General features: G+C 43.4%; 1 protein-coding gene across 1 annotated transcript in view; it reads left to right on the top strand.

Annotated features, from left to right (window-relative positions):
- The window catches only part of PMS1 (PMS1 homolog 1, mismatch repair system component), an 86,176-nt gene that overhangs the window by 7,172 nt on the left and 61,531 nt on the right, over window positions 1-17,473 (top strand). The window contains 3 exon segments of the mRNA XM_075934175.2: window positions 1,569-1,751; window positions 3,905-4,007; window positions 7,583-7,746. Coding sequence (XP_075790290.2) covers window positions 1,569-1,751; window positions 3,905-4,007; window positions 7,583-7,746 — 450 coding nt within the window.

The raw sequence follows: 17,473 nt of genomic DNA on the forward strand, positions 1-17,473 counted from the left end.
ATCAGCAGCTGATTCCAGGAAGCCCGGGGCAGAGCAACTCTGCCTGGGGCTTCCTGTAGTCAGCGCTGGTCAGTTTCAGCAGAAGCTGACTTGGGGACGCCTGGGGCAGAGCAGCTGGGGTGCTACTGGACCAACCCAGCAGCACCCCATCTGCTCTGCCCCAGACGTCCTGATTCAGCCGCTGCTGAAACTGACCAGCAGCGGCTGAATCAGGACCTGGGGCAGAGCAGCTGGGGTGCTGCCGGGTTGGTCCAGTAGTGCCCACGGGCGCTGCAGGACCAATCGGCAGCGCCCCAGCTGCTCTGCCCCAGAGTCCAAAACAAAAGCCTGGTCTGCTGGGGGGGGGGGGAAGCACACTAGCTGCGCCCCCTCCCCCCAGCAGACCAGGGACACGGGGAGCAGAGCCGCAGCGGCAGCGGGGTGCCGCGCCTCTGAGGCTTTGCTCTGGCAAAGCCTCTGAGGCGCGGGACCCCCCGCGGCTGCGGCTTCAGTCAGGGTGCCTGTGGTCTGCTGGGGACCGTCCCCAGCAGACCACAGGCACCGGGACCCAAGCGGCAGCAGCGGGCGGGTTCCTGCGCTTCTGAGGCTTTGCCAGAGCAAAGCCTCAGAAGCGCGGGAACCCCCGCTGCTGCCGCATGAGACCCGGTGCCTGTGGTCTGCTGGGGACGGTCCCCAGCAGACCACAGGCACCCGGACTGAAGCCGCAGCCGCGGGGGGGTCCCGCGCCTCTGAGGCTTTGCCAACGCAAAGCCTCAGAGGCGCGGGGAACCGCCGCTGCTGCCGCTTTGACTGAAGCGGCAGCAGCGGCGGTTCCCCGCGCCTCTGAGGCTTTGCGTTGGCAAAGCCTCAGAGGCGTGGGACCCCCCCGCGGCTGCGGCTTCAGTCCGGGTGCCTGTGGTCTGCTGGGGACCGTCCCCAGCAGACCACAGGCACCGGGTCTCATGCGGCAGCAGCGGGGGTTCCCGCGCTTCCGAGGCTTTGCTCTGGCAAAGCCTCAGAAGCGCGGGAACCCGCCCGGTGCCCCTGGTCTGCTGGAGACGGTCTCCAGCAGACCAGGGGCACCGGAGCAGCTTACGAACGGGGCTTTCTCGCCCCGACTTCTGGGACGAGAAAGCTCCGTTCGTAAGTGCGGATCCGACATAAGTCGGATCCGCGTAAGTCGGGGACTGCCTGTACATGTTTGTATAGACAAACATGTGTCCTGCAATCTCTTCACAAGGAAATGTGACAAAATTTTGCCTATTTTGAATAGGGATGTAAAATTTCAATTATTTGGCTAATCTAATAGTCGATGCAATTTGCGATTTGGGTCTGGCCCCAGGCTCCATGCGGCACTGCTGCTTTGAAGCACTCCTTCCTCTTCCCCTCCCCCATTGCTGCCTCTTTCTGATAGAGGCAAAGGGGGCGGGGGAGCAACTCATCAACTACCCTGTTAACTAGTCACTCACATCCCTAATTTTGAGGGCTGAAGGACTGAGCCTTCAATACACGTGGACTAACCATTATACATAATCTCTAATTTTGCATTTGAGATGTATTTTTGTGATTGATATTATTACTCTTTTTAGGAGAATTATGGGTTTGACAAGATAGAGGTGCGAGACAATGGTGACGGCATCAAAGCTGCTGATGTTCCAGTTATGGCAGTTAAGCATTATACCTCAAAAATAAGCTGCCCTGAGGATCTTGAAAGCTTGACCACCTATGGTTTTCGTGGTGAAGCCTTAGGATCAATTTGCTGCATAGCTGAGGTGAGATGTCAGACTTTCTTGCTGTCTTAAACAATTACAAAATATAAATGCAAGGACTTAAGGTTGTACCCTCAATCTCACTGTAGAATGCTGACTTTTTTTTTAAAGGTATAATTTGGATGGTTTGATATCTTTTGGACAACTTGCCTTTCACTCCAGTGAAGCCACAGAGCTGGAAAGATTGCTTATTTTGAATTCACTGTAGGATTAGTCACTGGCTCTTTATCAAATCAGTTTGGTAGCCAGCATTGTTTCACTTCTCCCCTCAAGGCAACAGTTTGCAGTGTGACCTGATCCTTTCCTTTGATTCCAGAGTACAGGCTGTCCAGAATGTTCTTATTCATCATTCAATCTCACATCAGTTGCCATCAAATTATCATAATGATCTTCAGTCATGAGGTCTGGTTAGACTGCTCATTGTTCCTCGCTATTCAGATATCTATGACTGGTAAAACATCTTCTTTCACCTTTGAGTAGCTAGGAGCCTGTTCTCTGATCTGGTCACAGTGGTCGTGTGTTTGTGACCAGTACAACTGAGCACTACAATGCACTAATATCTAGGAATGAAACTTCTTACTACAAAAAGCTCTGTTTTCAAAATCTGTCTGTTAAGCAGTACAAAGCACTGAGACCATGTTCTGTGCACCTTTTTTACTGAGTCAAATTCAAGTTTCTCATCTTTACCTTCGAAAGTCTCTGTGGGATAGGCCCAAGCTACCCACAGGCTGATCCTCATCTCCCAAGACAGAGAAGCTTCAGTGTGAGAGTGTGGGCTGACCATGACCCCATAGGCTGGGGAGAGTCTGTTTTTTCACAAGCACGTCCAATCACAGTATCACAACTACTCCTTCGTGGAATTCAGTGCTGAAAGAGATTACCTAGGGAGAGTGTATATTCACTTTTGTTGGAGGGTTTTAAGAACAGATTAGACAAGTACCTGTCAGGGACAGTCTACATATATGTAATCCTTCCTCAGTATTGGGGCATGAAAGGAGGATGGAATAGATGATTTCCTGCGTTTCCTTGCAGCCATACATTTCTGTGGTTCTTCACTTCCTGCGCTAAACTAGTGTGTAGTGGTGCAATATATGGCTATGCTGTAGCTGTTTTTCACTCAGAAGGTATAGCTACATGCAAAACTTTTCCTATTTAAAGTCAGTTTGATTATTTTTTAAAGATCTCTAGGATACTTCTGATAACCTTAATACCTTCCATTCAGATCATTTGAAAATTTGAATTCAGTGGTTTAATATCTGAATGCAGTTACTTCATATTTATTGGACTGTTGAGTACTCTTGGTTTTGGTATAGGGTCTTTTGAATATCACCCAAGCCATTTAAAAAGTACTTTGCTACTGAAACATATTATTAGGGCAGATAGTGATGATTTGTTTTATTTTGGAATTCCTTATGAAGAAACAGTTCTGAAAGAACTCATGTGATGCAAAAACTCTTCCAGAAGAGAGCGTCTACGCTGGCATGTGCTTTTGCGCAAGAGCATCTTTGCCAGTGTAGACGCTCTCTTGTGCAAGAAAGCTCTGATGGCCATTTAACCATAGGGCTTTCTTGCGCAAGAAATTCATGTTGCCTGTCTACACTGGCCTCTTGCGCAAGAACAGTTGCGCAAGAGGGCTTCTTCCTGAGCGGGAGCATCATAGTTCTTGTGCAAGTAGCACTGATTTAGTGCATTAGAACATCAGTGTACTTGCACAAGAACTCTTGGCCAGTGTAGACAGGCAGCAAGTTTTTGCTCAAAAGCAGCTGCTTTTGCGCAAGGTCGCACCAATGTAGACACAGCCCTTATGTTTTCTCTCATGAAGAATAGGATTTTGAAAATCTTAAATACATTTAATTTCAAAAAGTCAGTTTAGAAATGTGTATTATTGCAGACATTGTTTAAAAAGCTACTCTTCACATAGTATACTGGTATGTAAGAAAAAGAAGTAGAAATCTGCCGTTTTTAATGATAGGGATAGAAAATCAATGTATTGTGAAGTATTTTTTTCATTAGTCTGATGAAAAAGAAAAGAAACAGACTTCAAAAAAATTGTTTAAGTAATTTGATGCGGAGACTCATTTCAGAACATATTTCAGGTCTTCATGGCATTTTGATCTTTGAAAATCCCTGGCTGACTTGAGGTCCTTTATTTCCAGGTTTTGATCACGACAAAGACAGCTGCTGATGATTTTAGCACCCAGTACATTCTGGACAGCAGCGGGCATGTAACTTCTCAGAAGCCTTCTCATCTTGGGCAAGGTTAGGTATGCTTATTGTGATGTTTTGCATTTGTCCTTAGAAGAAGAACTGATCAGATTTGGAAGATTTTAACTCCTATATCCTGCTCTGATCCCCAGTGCAGCACACCCAAAATTTGAGCAGCTGTGATGAAGAGAAATTAAAGTAAAATAGTTATAGGTGCCTCATTTCCAACTGAGAATCTCTAGGGGCCATATCTCTGCTTTCTGTGCAAAACCCAAAAAAAGGGAAAATCTGCAGACTTGAGAAGATCTATAGGGTTCTATGAATTGAAAAGCAAATTAGTGGGAGGATTGAATGTAAAAAGAGGATAGGACACTTAGAGTATGCCTACACTGTGGAGCTGTTTCAAAATAACAGGCGGCTTATTCTGATGTCTTGGTAACCCGCGTTCCATGAGGGTTAAGGGGCATTTTGGTATAGCAAGTTATTTAGAAATTTGGCATTGTGTAGACCGAGCAAAATTATGAAATAAACTATTTTAAAATACACTCGAAATAAGCTATGCAACTTGTGTAGCTTATTTTGAGCTAAAGGTGCTATGTAGATACACCCTTTGATACCACAGTAACTAGAAAGTGCAAAGCTTAAACAGAATAGAACATGCATGGCCTTCAGTGTCCACACAGACTAGTAAAATCATGTAGATGATCCCTGTCACTGGTAGAATGGTGGGCTTACGTTCCATGCTGCCAGTGGCTTTCCATACAGCCATGATACAGAGATGGCAGTGCTTCGTTTGTCCTGGGGCTTGCCAGGGCTGAGGTCCAGCACCTGTAGATTTGTCTGTTCATAGAACCTCTGGGCTTCCTGTGTCAGTTATGAAAGTAAAAAATTGCTTGAGCCCTGGCACCTAATTGCCTGAGCCACAGCACCTCTTTCATTACAGAGTAATCACTATGAGGTGGACTCTCCCCTCTGTTACACAATGAGAGCTTATGTTGATATTATGCATGAACTTGCCTATAGATATGTTATGAACATTACATTCTTCAAGAGAGATGTCCCCGTGGGTGCTCCACATTAGGTCGATGCACTGCTGCCAAGCCTTAGATCAGAGATTTCAGAGCAGTACCCCCCCCTTTGTTTTTCCCCCCAGGCTCCTCAGTTCCTTTTCTACTGCCTCCAGCTTCAGACGGATCTCAGCAGTGCTCCCTAGCTTCTTCACATCTACATACTTTTCTCTGTTCAAAACCAAGTTTTCTCTCCCCAGTTTATTATTGTTGTTCAGGGTGAATTATTTAAGAACACTTAACCATACACAAATGGAAGGAGCAGTTGATAATAATGACTATAAATCAGAAACTAGGAACTGTAGAAAATTGATAAACTTAAAGCTAAGTCTATTGCCAACTCAGTTAAGAACAGCAAGGATTTTTTCACAAATATTAGGAACAAAAAGAATTCTAATGGTGTTAGTCCATAACAAGATAAAAATGGTAAAATTGTCAGTGATAGAGGCTGCAAGGGGGGGAGAGAGAATATCAACTACAGCCTTTGTCCGAGTTACGAACGAGTTACGGACCAAACACTTCGCCATAACTCAATCCGTTCATAACTCGGACCCCATTAAGTTACACGCGACCGCGCTGTTCGTAAGCACGGGTCGTGTTCGTAACTCGGGGACCGCCTTTGTGACCACTCCATGGGAGCTTTGTTCGTAAGTGCGAACGGTTGTAACTTGACAGTTCGCAACTCGGGGAGCGGCTGTAGTCAAAAGACTATCCAATAAGCAAATGCTCATCGGTTAGTCAACTAGTCTTTAACATCGCTAATTTAAATAGGAATACATTCAAGGAAATTCTGTAGCCTGTATTATGCAGGAGGTCAGATTGGATGATCACAGAGATGACTTTGGGCCTTAGAATCTATGATCTAAAACCAAAGGAAATCAAATTTTGGATAAGAGCTGTATTGTCATGACCTTTATATTTACCAGAACTGTTGAATGATTGACTCCTGATGAAATACAAGTACTTCTGCCTTTATTTAATTACATTTTTAATGTAAGATAAAATTATATATCTCTCACAGTCTAACTTTTTAATTGCATTTGATTGATTTGAGTAGGCCATTAGCCTTCCTTCTCAGTTAATATTCAGTGTAATATTATGTATTATCCCAATAAAAATAATTATTAGCATACAGTTAAAAAAAATAGCAGTACTTGGAATAAATTTACCTAGTAGCAGAGAATAATTCTTACATTAAAATTCAATAATTGGGTTACAACCCTGTCCCCTTCCTCATGTTGAAAGAGCCTTTAGGTTGGTTTAAGAACTGATCTGTGCTACAGTCAACTTGTAAGAAAGAAAATGTCATCAAACCACAATCAAAACCATATCTTTTTATATTACAGCTCTAAATGGCTGACTCTTGAAGTTGGAATAAAATGTACCAGGAAGCATATTTCAGGACTGGAATTTAATCAGGGCTCAAATAGAGTGTGCTAAATTGAGAGAGCAGCACAGTTCAATCTTAAGAATTTTCTTGTAAAATATGATAGTGCCCCCTTCAAATTGCTTGTTAATATTTTAAATTGTTTACTGTTTTTTTTCAAAGGTAGAGATTTTTAATACCGTACCTCTTAACTTCAGTACATTTTTAATTCTGTGTTTGGTTCAGGTATAAAAAGCCTTCGTTGTGACATCTTATTTAAACATGAGGGATAATTATCACGGCATGATGTTAATATAACATTTCATAATTAAATAATATAGCAAAATTGCCTCTTTATAATCTGTGACTGATTGATTGTTTTATTTATCTGGATTTTATATTGTTGATTTCATAGGCATTGTACTCTTAATTTAGTGGCAAATATATCCGCATCTTTTGAAACAGGCTTTCCTTTAGAACTTTAATGAAATGCAGTAGTGTATTTTTCCTTTTGTTTTATAGTTAATTAGTAAGGTTTTCTGAAGTAGGTGAACTTGACTGTTAACCTGTATATTTTATTACTGATTTTCAGATGCTACTACCGCTATGGTGGGTTTTTGCATCAAGAAAAAAATCTCTTGCATTGCTTTTCAATTTAGGTATATTATAGGCAGATGCTAAGGACAGATAGAGAAACGTTTGCTACAGTATTAGAAGAAGCTATGATTAGACACATGATGAGAGCTTAGTGGGTCTGCACTAGAGCAGATGTACTGTAGATGAAATTTTAACTTCAGTTTATTGGTCCCTGCTAATACCGGAGAAAGAGATATGGATGAAACTAGAAAAATCAAAATGTAATATAAGATTAATTCGGTAAATCCTTGTGGCTTGCCAGAAATGGAAAAAATGTGTAATCTAGGTGTCAAGTAGCTTGAGCATAACTCCAGTTGAAGGACATGATCAGCTTGCACAGCTGTGAAATCTAGCAGTCAGCTTGCTGTGGAGGAGAATGCTAATGTAGCAGTATGTCCTTCTCTTCATGCACGTATGATTCTAATTCATGTTAATAAGAATTATGTGCATGTACCTATTAGGAAGAATAGCCTCTTTCAGCACAAGTGATATTTTTTCTTTACACTCAACCAGTCCTGTGCTTTTCATGTTTACTTTAAAGTCTTATTTCCCACTTGCAGGTACAACTGTAACTGCACTGAAGTTGTTTAAGAATCTTCCTGTAAGAAAACAGTTTTACTCAACAACTAAAAAATGTAAGGAGGAATTAAAAAAAATCCAAGACCTTTTGATGGCGTATGGTATCATAAAGCCAGAACTACGGATAATGTTTACACATAACAAGGTAAAAGTGACTTTTCTTGTGCCAAATATCACAAATTCAAAATTAAAGAAAATAAAGACTATAAAGATTTTGTTCAGCCATTACTACAATTGTGTTTTGTCATCTGATCTTTGATTTTTAGGAATTTGCTATAATTGAAGGTTAGTTCAGACCCCCCCACACACTCTATCATTACCTATGAATTTATTATCTTATGACAATTTGCATTTTAGATAAGCAATGCCAGCTTTTCAAAGAGAACTCTGCTCCTCCAAAAATGTAATTTAGTGTATATAGGTTGCACAGTGCAGTGGTTTATTGGGCACTGATAACATACTTGTTATTGTACAGAACAAAGAGGCATAGTCATTAGGGATGTCAACTGTAGTCGACTACATGATTAACCAATAATTCCGGACTTATTGGTTAATCTTGTCGACTATATGCACTCCCCTCATAGCTGCCTCGGAGGTGGGAGCTGGTCCCATGAGGAGCCAGCTTTTAAGCTGGCTCCCCACAAGCACCACCTCCTCCCCCTCTCCCCCCCCCCCCCCCCCCCCCCACGCTGTTGCCTCCATCAGAGGCTGTTGCGGAGCAGCCTCTGTCCATGGGGAACTCGGGCCCTCTGCAGACAGGGCTGATACTGCCCTGCTGCCTCCAATTGAGAGGCCCCAACCCTGGGGATTATCGAATAATTGTATAACCGCTAGATTTTGATGCGGTTGCACGGTTATTCAATTACATGCTATCTAACAGCTCTAATAACCATATCTTCGCCTTTCTTTCTAACAGTCTGATCTGTTGCTAATTGAAGTCAATGGAAAGGCTTCCACTGACTTTACTGAACACTGAAACAGGCTGCGTAGATAGTGCTTCTTGTGTGTGTAGTATTTTGTCTCTGATGGTTGAATTATAAGAGATCATTGCAGGAACAACTTGAAATATGCCATATCAGGCCAGGCAATCCTGATTTATGTGTAGTTAAGAAAAGCTAAATCAGACCCATATATGACTAAACTAGCACTCATTTTATGCCCTGATTAGAGACACCACATCAAAAGCTATCTGGACCTTCATATTATTTGAATACATTTTTTTTAATCATGGAAAGTTGTAAGATGGGACAACTCACCACCGGCACTTCCCGTTAGTCACTTGTGAACTACCTCAGTTCAGGCCTGGAGCGCTCCCTTCTGGCCGGTGTCTCACCTACTATTATCTGTTTGTGTTAATGGTTTTACCACCTTGCATTGGGAACTACCTCCCTTTCAGACCGTGGAACCCTCCACTCTGCATACTGCGCTGCCACAGTGCCTCCACACTCCCTTTCAGGGAACTCCCAATTGCCCTATACCCATCTTGCTCAATGATCCACTGCCAGTCATCATCTCTATCAGCCTCTGGTAAACTGCAGGCTGAAATGGCCACTCGTCATTGGCAAGAGGGTGGACCTGCTGCCTTGGCTGTCTCCAGGCCTGGAGAACAAGGCCTCAGCTTGGAAGTTTGCCTAGCCAGAGCTCACCAACCCTGCTGTGTGTCAGGAAGCTTCTATAGCATCCCTGGCAAGTAGGTACCTCCTGCTCCATGCCTGAAGCAAGAGTGTGTCTCTCCTCCCGTCCAGGAGCACTTATGTATACAGCTCTCAACTGTAGTGGGCCCTAGTTATCTATAGCTTCACTTGTGGCTGCCTACTCCTGAGCCTCCTCAGACTAGTTTTAACCCTTGTAGAGCCAGTGCAGGGAAAATGACCTGTCATGGAGATCTAACAGAAATCTTAACTACAAACCTACAGAAACGGTACACTGGTCCTGGTATTCCTCTGGTGATACCAGTTTAACTCCTCTAACTTTATTATTAGAGCTGCTACTGATTTATACTGACATAAGTGAGAGGAAAATTAGGCCCACAAACTTCCATGTTGCCACAGAAAGTAAAGAGTGACACCTAATGGCCAAATAGATTCTACCAAAGTGTTTCTTTTTAATAAAAAAAAAAACTATGGAAGGGGTGGCCAAATGTATTGGCCCGTTGAGCCACACACAACAATCTTCAGAAGTTTGAGAGCTGAGGGAAACCTGCTGGGGGTTGGGCTTCAGCACAGCAGGAGGCATCTGACAGGGTTCAGGGTTTCAGCCCTGCTCCTGCTGAAGCCCTAGAAGATGCACCCTACTATACTGAAGTCCCGAGATCCCTCTCCTCACTTGGCAGAAGCCTGTTCCCCACCACCTTGCTGCAAGACAGGTCCTGAGCTCTCTTCTCAGCCTCCCCATCTAGTAGGTGGTGAACGGGAGACAGTGGAGAAGGCTCCACAAGACACACCTTAATGGTAAAAGGGCTGCATGTGGCTTGCAAGCCACAGTCTGATCACCCCTGCTGTATGGTGGTGGACTAATTTCTTACCTAGCAGTCTGGGAGTTAAAGCATTATTTCAATTCATTATACTATTTATTTCATTTTTTATTTCTATCAATTAGAATATTTATAATAAATCTTTCATGTTTGCACTGTTGGTGGAAATGACAAATGATCTTACATATTTGACAATAAAATACTGAATAAATAATAACTAAAAGTTTAGGCACTCCATAAATGCAACTTGGTATAATTTTTTTCACTGTGATCAGTGAGAATTCGGCTGTGGATTACAGATAGTATGAAATTTCAAACTTATAGCTGAGTAGGATTGTCCTTTCTATTTGCAGAAAACCAAACACCTTTGCCCTGCCCCTTCTCGGGGACCATAACCTTGCCTTGCTTTTTCTCTGAGGCCCTGCCCTTGATCCATCCCTCCCCTCCCTCATGGCGCACTCTTCTCCACCCTTGCTCGCTCGCTCACTCATTGTCACTGTGCTGGGATAGTGGGGTTGGCATATGGGAAAGGATGAGGGCTCTAACTAGAAGTATGGGCTCTGGGTTGGAGCTGAGGATTAAGAGTTTCAGGTGTAGGAGGGGTCTCTGAGCTGGGGCTGAGGGGTTTGGAGTCCTGGAGAAAGCTACAGACTGGGGTAGGTGTTGGGGTGTATGAGAAGAGTTGGAACACGGGCTCTGGGTAACATTTATGTCAGGTGCCTCCTGGAATTGGCTGCCTCATAGGTGCAGCGATGGGCAGGTGGCATTGTGCAGCTTCCCACTGGTTTTGTTTCCTGGCCAATAGGAGTTTTGGAGCTGGTGCTGGGGTGGGAGCACTGTGCCTAAGAAGAGCCAGAGGGACATGCCATCCGCTTCTAGTAGCCAAGGCTGCAGTCTGCTTGCCTTATTGTAGATGGCCAACTGGACTTTTAATGGCCTGATCAGGATGCTGACTAGAACTGCCAAGGACCCTTTTCAACCAAGCATTCCTGTCAAAAACCAGACACCTGGCAATCCTATCCCCACATCCACAGACTTTGATTATATTGATTTAGAGCAACAATTACCTCGCCTAAAGGAACAATTAAAATGTCTAATTTCTTGGTGATGTAATATTGTGAAAAAGAATGAAAAATAAGCTGCATACACTTTCTGAACTCAATTTAGAATTAAGTGCTGAATGACCTCAGGAATTCAGAGTAAGAGGCTTGTAGCACATTTTTCATTCTAAAACCTGCCTGATTTGGTGTAAGTTCCTGACCCTCCATACTTGCTGTGGATCACAATTGCCTTCTTAGTGCAATTTATTTCCCACGTGCTCTCTGCTTCAGATTAAAAATACTTTGACATGATAAACAATCAAAGAGTTGCTGAAGTTCAAAAGGCAGATCATTGAGAGTGATAGAGCACTCCAAGTATATATTTAGGATAAGGCTTTACTGGGTGCTTTTATCATCTGTGTGTATTTTAGTCCCATTCAGATTTAGTTGCTGATTATTACGTGTCTTAATTTTTTTCTCCCTTCTCTTTCTTTTCTCCTCAAACTATGCCATGTGTTTAATGCGGTCTGTTATCCTCACACAGGATAACAGAAGTTTTAAGCTATTGACAAAGATAAGGACCAAAAGGCCTTCTGGTATGGCAGGCACTTGATGCCTATTTCAAATAAAAATCTCAGTCTATTCCCATGGGAGCAGATTTCTGTATCAAAATATCAACCATTCTGGCAGTTTTGGGAAAGATACCAAGACTGAATTATCTTGGCTTTCATGAAGAAAGAATTATCTTCTCATCTTCACAGCTAATTACTCTAAAACAAGATTCAAGTATACTGTTTGTGCAATGTGCCCTCCCTCCCCATGTTATTCCTACTAATATGCTGTACTTGGATTGAGACTAAAGATAGGACCTTGAGTTTTAGGGCTGTTTGTCTTCACAAGTACGTGATCCATTTTAAAAAATACATAAAAATAAATTAAAAACCAAGCAACCCAGAGATTTTTCAACACAAGAGGTCACTCATTAGCTGTAGCTGAACTGAGAAAACCACAAGCCAACTAAGATTTGAGACAAACCAAGGGGGGGTCTCTGATAATTTTTAAACTATTAATGTGTTAAATTGGTCTGGGCATGAATTTATTGTTGTACCTCAGTTTTTACTATTGTTAAGATCTGTTTGAGGTTATAAACTGCAGATACTTTGATAAATAGATTTAACTGCTTTTAGCTTTTATAAGTACTTCAACATGCTTTACTTATATCCTAACTTGTAATTTCTCTCAATTCTATACATACATATGTTTTTACAGCAATAGCATACTACATGAAGAGTACCTTTTTGTCTTCTTTTATCAGAAGCTAAAGAACACAATTATCACAAAGCTATAGTAATCCAGACCAATAGATCTATCTGTCTACTTCATGCTGAGCCTATCATACTGTGTGCTAGAAATATACTCTAACATATAGTATTTTCCAAATATTCATTGGTAAGCTTAGGATAACACTTTCCTCATGGAGTACATGAATTTATTTCTAAGACCACCTGTTACATAAATAAGGGGTCATATATAATCATTCAAATTAGTTGCTAGAATCCTGCATTGTGGGTCTATGAAAATACCTTGTGCTGCTGTGAAAGAAAACCGGTGTCAGCAACGAGCTTGCGTTCCAAAGCAGAAAAAGCCATAGTCTTATTGGGGATCCCTATTGGTGGCTTGCATGTTCATTTACAGTATGTGGATGGGTGGCTTGAGACACCTGTCAAGCATAAAGTGTAGCCAAATGAGCTCAAAGGGTTAGGATCTTTCCGGGTTTAATTTTTGTTGCTTTTTTAAAAGAACACACTGAACAGAAATCAGTGGTTGAGAATTGGAGAGAGTGGGGGAGGAAAAGAAACAGTGAAGGTTAACAGTTGGGAGTACAGTCATGATAATTTAATATACTGCATAACGGGCAGTTTGACAAGGGGGCAAGTCTACCAGATGCATAAGTCTGCATCAAAGGGGTGTAAATTCTGGTTTCAGATCCTTTTCTAGGTAAAAGTGTGGGCCCTTTAAAAAGTATTACATTAACCATGCACTAAGGAACTTTTAGTGTGTACCAGCAGTGTCCATATAGGCCAGCCAGTACACAGCACTCTGGTGCTCTGTAGAATTTACATATTGGTGGTGCAAATTAACACATTGTGTAGACAAGCCTTAAGTGGGGAAAAACCATACAGATGGAGAGGCTAGGACTGGCTAAGAAATGAAAGAAGAGTGAAAAACATCTTTTAGCTGGGAAAAAAGGTGCGCTGTACATGTGCAAAGAGTTCATTCATAGGACAACTTTCACATGTGCAAGTGTAAGCTTAGGCATTTAAATCCATTGAGTCCCATGAAATTAATGGGATTTACCAGGTGCTCAGCATCTCTGAAAATCAGGACTCTTATCCTAGATTTTAGCTCTTTAGGGTCCTCACATTTAAAACATTTGACAATAGGCATCAAAACATACTGTATTTTGTTCCATATCTACCATTTGACTTATTAAACAGTGGGTGTTATGCGTCTTCTGACTGAAGTTTCTAGAAATTTGTCTTGGTATCATGTAGTCCACTTGCTTGTCACATGTATTTGTTATATTGGGGGGAAAAAAGAAAGAAAATTTAAAGTTCTGAATGAAAAAACCAACAACAGCTCTTCATGATATTTGGATTAATTTCTTTAAAAAAAAATCACTTTGTTTTCTTGCTCTCCTGGAGTATATTTATCAATGAATTTCTGAAGTAAGTAATGGTTGCTTTTGTGTCTGCTAATTTTTTTTCATTAGCAGTAATGCAAATCAACCCTTGAAGTACTATTGCTGTTTTGACAGCTTGGATCAACTAGTGCTCCTACTTTTGTGAAGGTTTATCCTGCCAAGACATTCTTTGAATACTGATAATGTTGATCCTCTTGCCAGTGTGGGTATGTTAGAAAGAGGTATTTTTTCTTCTTTCATCACCATGTTCCTTGACAGCATACTGAATAATGAGACAGCCAAATAGAAATAATTTATAAGAGTATTATGTGAGCTTATTTAAAGTTGATATTACCTGATGGAGCATGTGGCACATCTCAGAATTAGTTACTCTTGTTTAAACAGAGAGAGGAGACTTCTCACCTAGAGCGAACTGCTAGCCATTTTGAACAGCTGGTTCTTCCTTCTGCTTGCCGTGCACCCCTGGTGGGAGAGATGAGACTTCACATGCTCCCCTCCCCCAGGCCAGTCGGAATTTGGGGGCTGGGCAGTGCACAAAGTCATTCACTGTACAAATGGCGGCTCCCTCTAGGTGCCACGTGCCCCTGGCAGGGGAGGGAACCTCCAGCTGCTTTGAACAGCGAACAACTTAGCACACTTCCCTTTTCCCTAGTAATTGGCTTAGGGTGGGGGGAGCAGCAGGGCAGCCATGGGCCGGATCAAATGGCTTGGCGGGTTGGATTTGGCCACTGGGACATATTTTGCTCACTCCTGCCATAGAAATATTCCAGTCCTTTCTTTCAATTGATAGGATTAATTTAGATCCCAGTTTATGATGATGGTGCAAAATTAGAGCACAAGAGTGGTAAATTAGATCTCTAAACGAGATGGTTCAAAGAACACAGGGGAATTGTGGTTGAGAATTGGCTCATTAAAAGTTGGTTTGGATGTTTTGGATATTTAAAATGTATTATTTTCTCAGAACGACAAATTAGAATTATTGTCAATGAAGTTCTATAATAAACCTCTTTAAGGACATAATTAATCTCTTTGAATTCCTATTTCTGTAGATACAGCTATAGGTGGTTTTAGTCTTCAAGATTTTCCAGTTTAATATGTCATTATTAACTATTTTAAATATTTTATTTTACCAGAATAATTTTAACATTGTGCAGTACTCAGGAGCCCAAAAACAACTTAGCTCGCAGGTTTGAGGTCTGCTTCTACACCATCTTGCACTTTATAGAATTAAAGTGTTTTTATATGACTATAGGCTGAACATCTGTAGTCCGGCATACTCTGATCCAGCAACATCAATGATCCAGCAAGATTTTAGTTAGTCATTTGTCTGCTTATCATGGGTGTGACCAATTTTCCTGCAGTCCCATAAAGTTTGTTTACAGCCACCAGTCCTGGCTCTCAGTGTTCTGTGCTGATATTTAGCTCTAATTTTTCCCTGCATGTCTTCTAAGATCCTAGTAAACAGTGATAACGCTGCTAGCCAATACTGATCTCCCATAGTTCAACAAGTTATCTGGTTCAGCACTGATCAGGTCCTGAGAGTGCCAAACTAGAGAAGTTCAGCCTGTATTGATATGATCCAAAGTCCATTTTAATCAATGGGCATTTTTCCCCTGACTTCAGTTGTTTTTGGATTAGACCCAAATGAAGTACGAGAAATGGAGAATCAGGCCCTTTGGGTTGGAATTTTTCCTCCGAGGAGCAAGTTTATGCAGGTGTGTTTAAAGGTTTGTATCCTTCATACATGCAATTCCCAAAGAAGCACATTAAAGTTTAAGGCTGTTTTAAAGTACAGGGTGTTCAGGAATCTAAAATGGTAGCTACCTTGTGGTGGTGTAGTCAAGACACTGCAAACTCTGTTCTGTTATGAGCTTCCCACCTATTTTGTAATTGAAAAAGACTCTGGATTTTGTGAAAGGCGCTGAATTGATAACATTGCAAACTGCATGCCCACAGAAGCGATACAACTTATGTTGGTGGTCGGTGTAGGCTTCCCAATTATCCTGCCACTGTCTCCTAACCTGTAGTCTTTATGTCTATTTACTCTTCAGCCTCTTTGCTGAGGAAGCCAAATGGTGCTAAATATGGGGTGGGTTTTTTGTGATGTGGGCACCTGTCTACTAGAGACCATCAACTCATTTTACATCAGCTACTGAACAGCTGTCAAATGGTAACAACTATTGGTCACTACCAACCTGGACTTAATTCGAACTGATGACCTAGATGTGAAATGCTCTGTATCCTGTTACTAATGTCTTCAGCCATCCAGTTTCCCATCCATCATTCTTTTTAAGTGACAGCACAGTACAGTAAAACTCCGATGGTCCGGCACTCCTGATGGTCCGGCACCATCAGGAACCCGGAAGTGCTCCGGGCAGCCAGACCACTGGAGCTGCTCTGCCCCCAGCTTCCCCGATTCAGCCGCTGCTAAAACTGACCAGCGCTGAATCCAGGAAGCAGGGGGCAGAACAGCTGGAGTGCTGCCGGGTAGGTCCAGTAGCGCTGCCCCTCGGGGCTGCGGGACCAACCCAGCAGCACCCCAGCTGTCCCGGATTCAGCCGCTGCTGCAATTGACCAGCGGCTGACTCCAGGAAGCCGGAGACAGAGCTGCTCTGCCCCAGCTTCCTGGAATCAGCCGCTGGTCAGTTTCAGCAGCGGCTGACTTGGGTACACCTGGGACAGAGCAGCTGGGGTGCTGCTGGGTTGGTCCCCGCAGCACCGAGGTTTGGCGCTACCAGACCAACCCAGCAGCGCCCCAGCTGCTCTGTCCCAGGCGTCCCGATTCAGCCTCTGCTAAAACTGACCAGGGCTGACTCCAGGAAGCATGGGGCAGAGCAGCTCTGCCTCTGGCTTCCTGGAATCAGCCGCTGATAAGTTTCAGCAGCAGCTGACTTGGGGACACCTGGGGCTGAGCAGCTGGGGTGCTGCTGGATTGGTCCAGTAGCGCCGCTCCTCGGCGCTGTGGGACCAACCCAGCAGCCTTCAAGCTGCTCTGCCCCAGGCATCCTGATTCAGCCGCTGCTGAAACTGACCAGGGCTGACTCCAGAAAGCCCGGGGCAGAGCAGCTCTGCCTCTGGCTTCCTGAAGTCAGCCGCTGATCAGTATCAGCAGCAGCTGACTTGGGGACACCTGGGGCAGAGCAGCTGGGGTGCTGCTGGGTTGGTCCAGTAGCGCCGAGGAGCGGCGCTGCGGGACCAACCCGTCAGCACCACAGCTGCTCTGCCCCAGGCGTCCCCAAGAGCAGCTGGGTTGATGACGGGTTGGTCTTGCGGCGCCAAGGGTCGGCGCTACCGGACCAACCCAGCAGCACTCCAGCTGCTCTGCTGTAGGCGTCACCGATTCAGCCACTCCTGAAACTGACCAGACTGGGGCAGAGCCGGACTATCAGAAGGGAGGGCTATGAGGGGGTCTGGGGTAGCATCCCCCCACCCCACCCCAAACCCCTCATAGCCCCCCCTTCTGATAGTCTGGCATATCTGATAATCCGGCACCCCCTGGGTCCTAAAGATGCCGGATTATCGGAAGTTTACTGTATATAGAAGAAATCTCATAACAATGACTGGTTTAAGTGTACATTACATAATACCTAATACATGTCTGCAGCTCTTGTAGGCATTCAGACTGCTTTACTTTTGTATTTTGGAGAGGAATTAA

Source organism: Pelodiscus sinensis, chromosome 7, assembly GCF_052426305.1.
Source record: "Pelodiscus sinensis isolate ZL-2025 chromosome 7, ASM5242630v1, whole genome shotgun sequence".
In the NCBI taxonomy this organism is placed as follows: Eukaryota; Metazoa; Chordata; order Testudines; family Trionychidae; genus Pelodiscus; species Pelodiscus sinensis.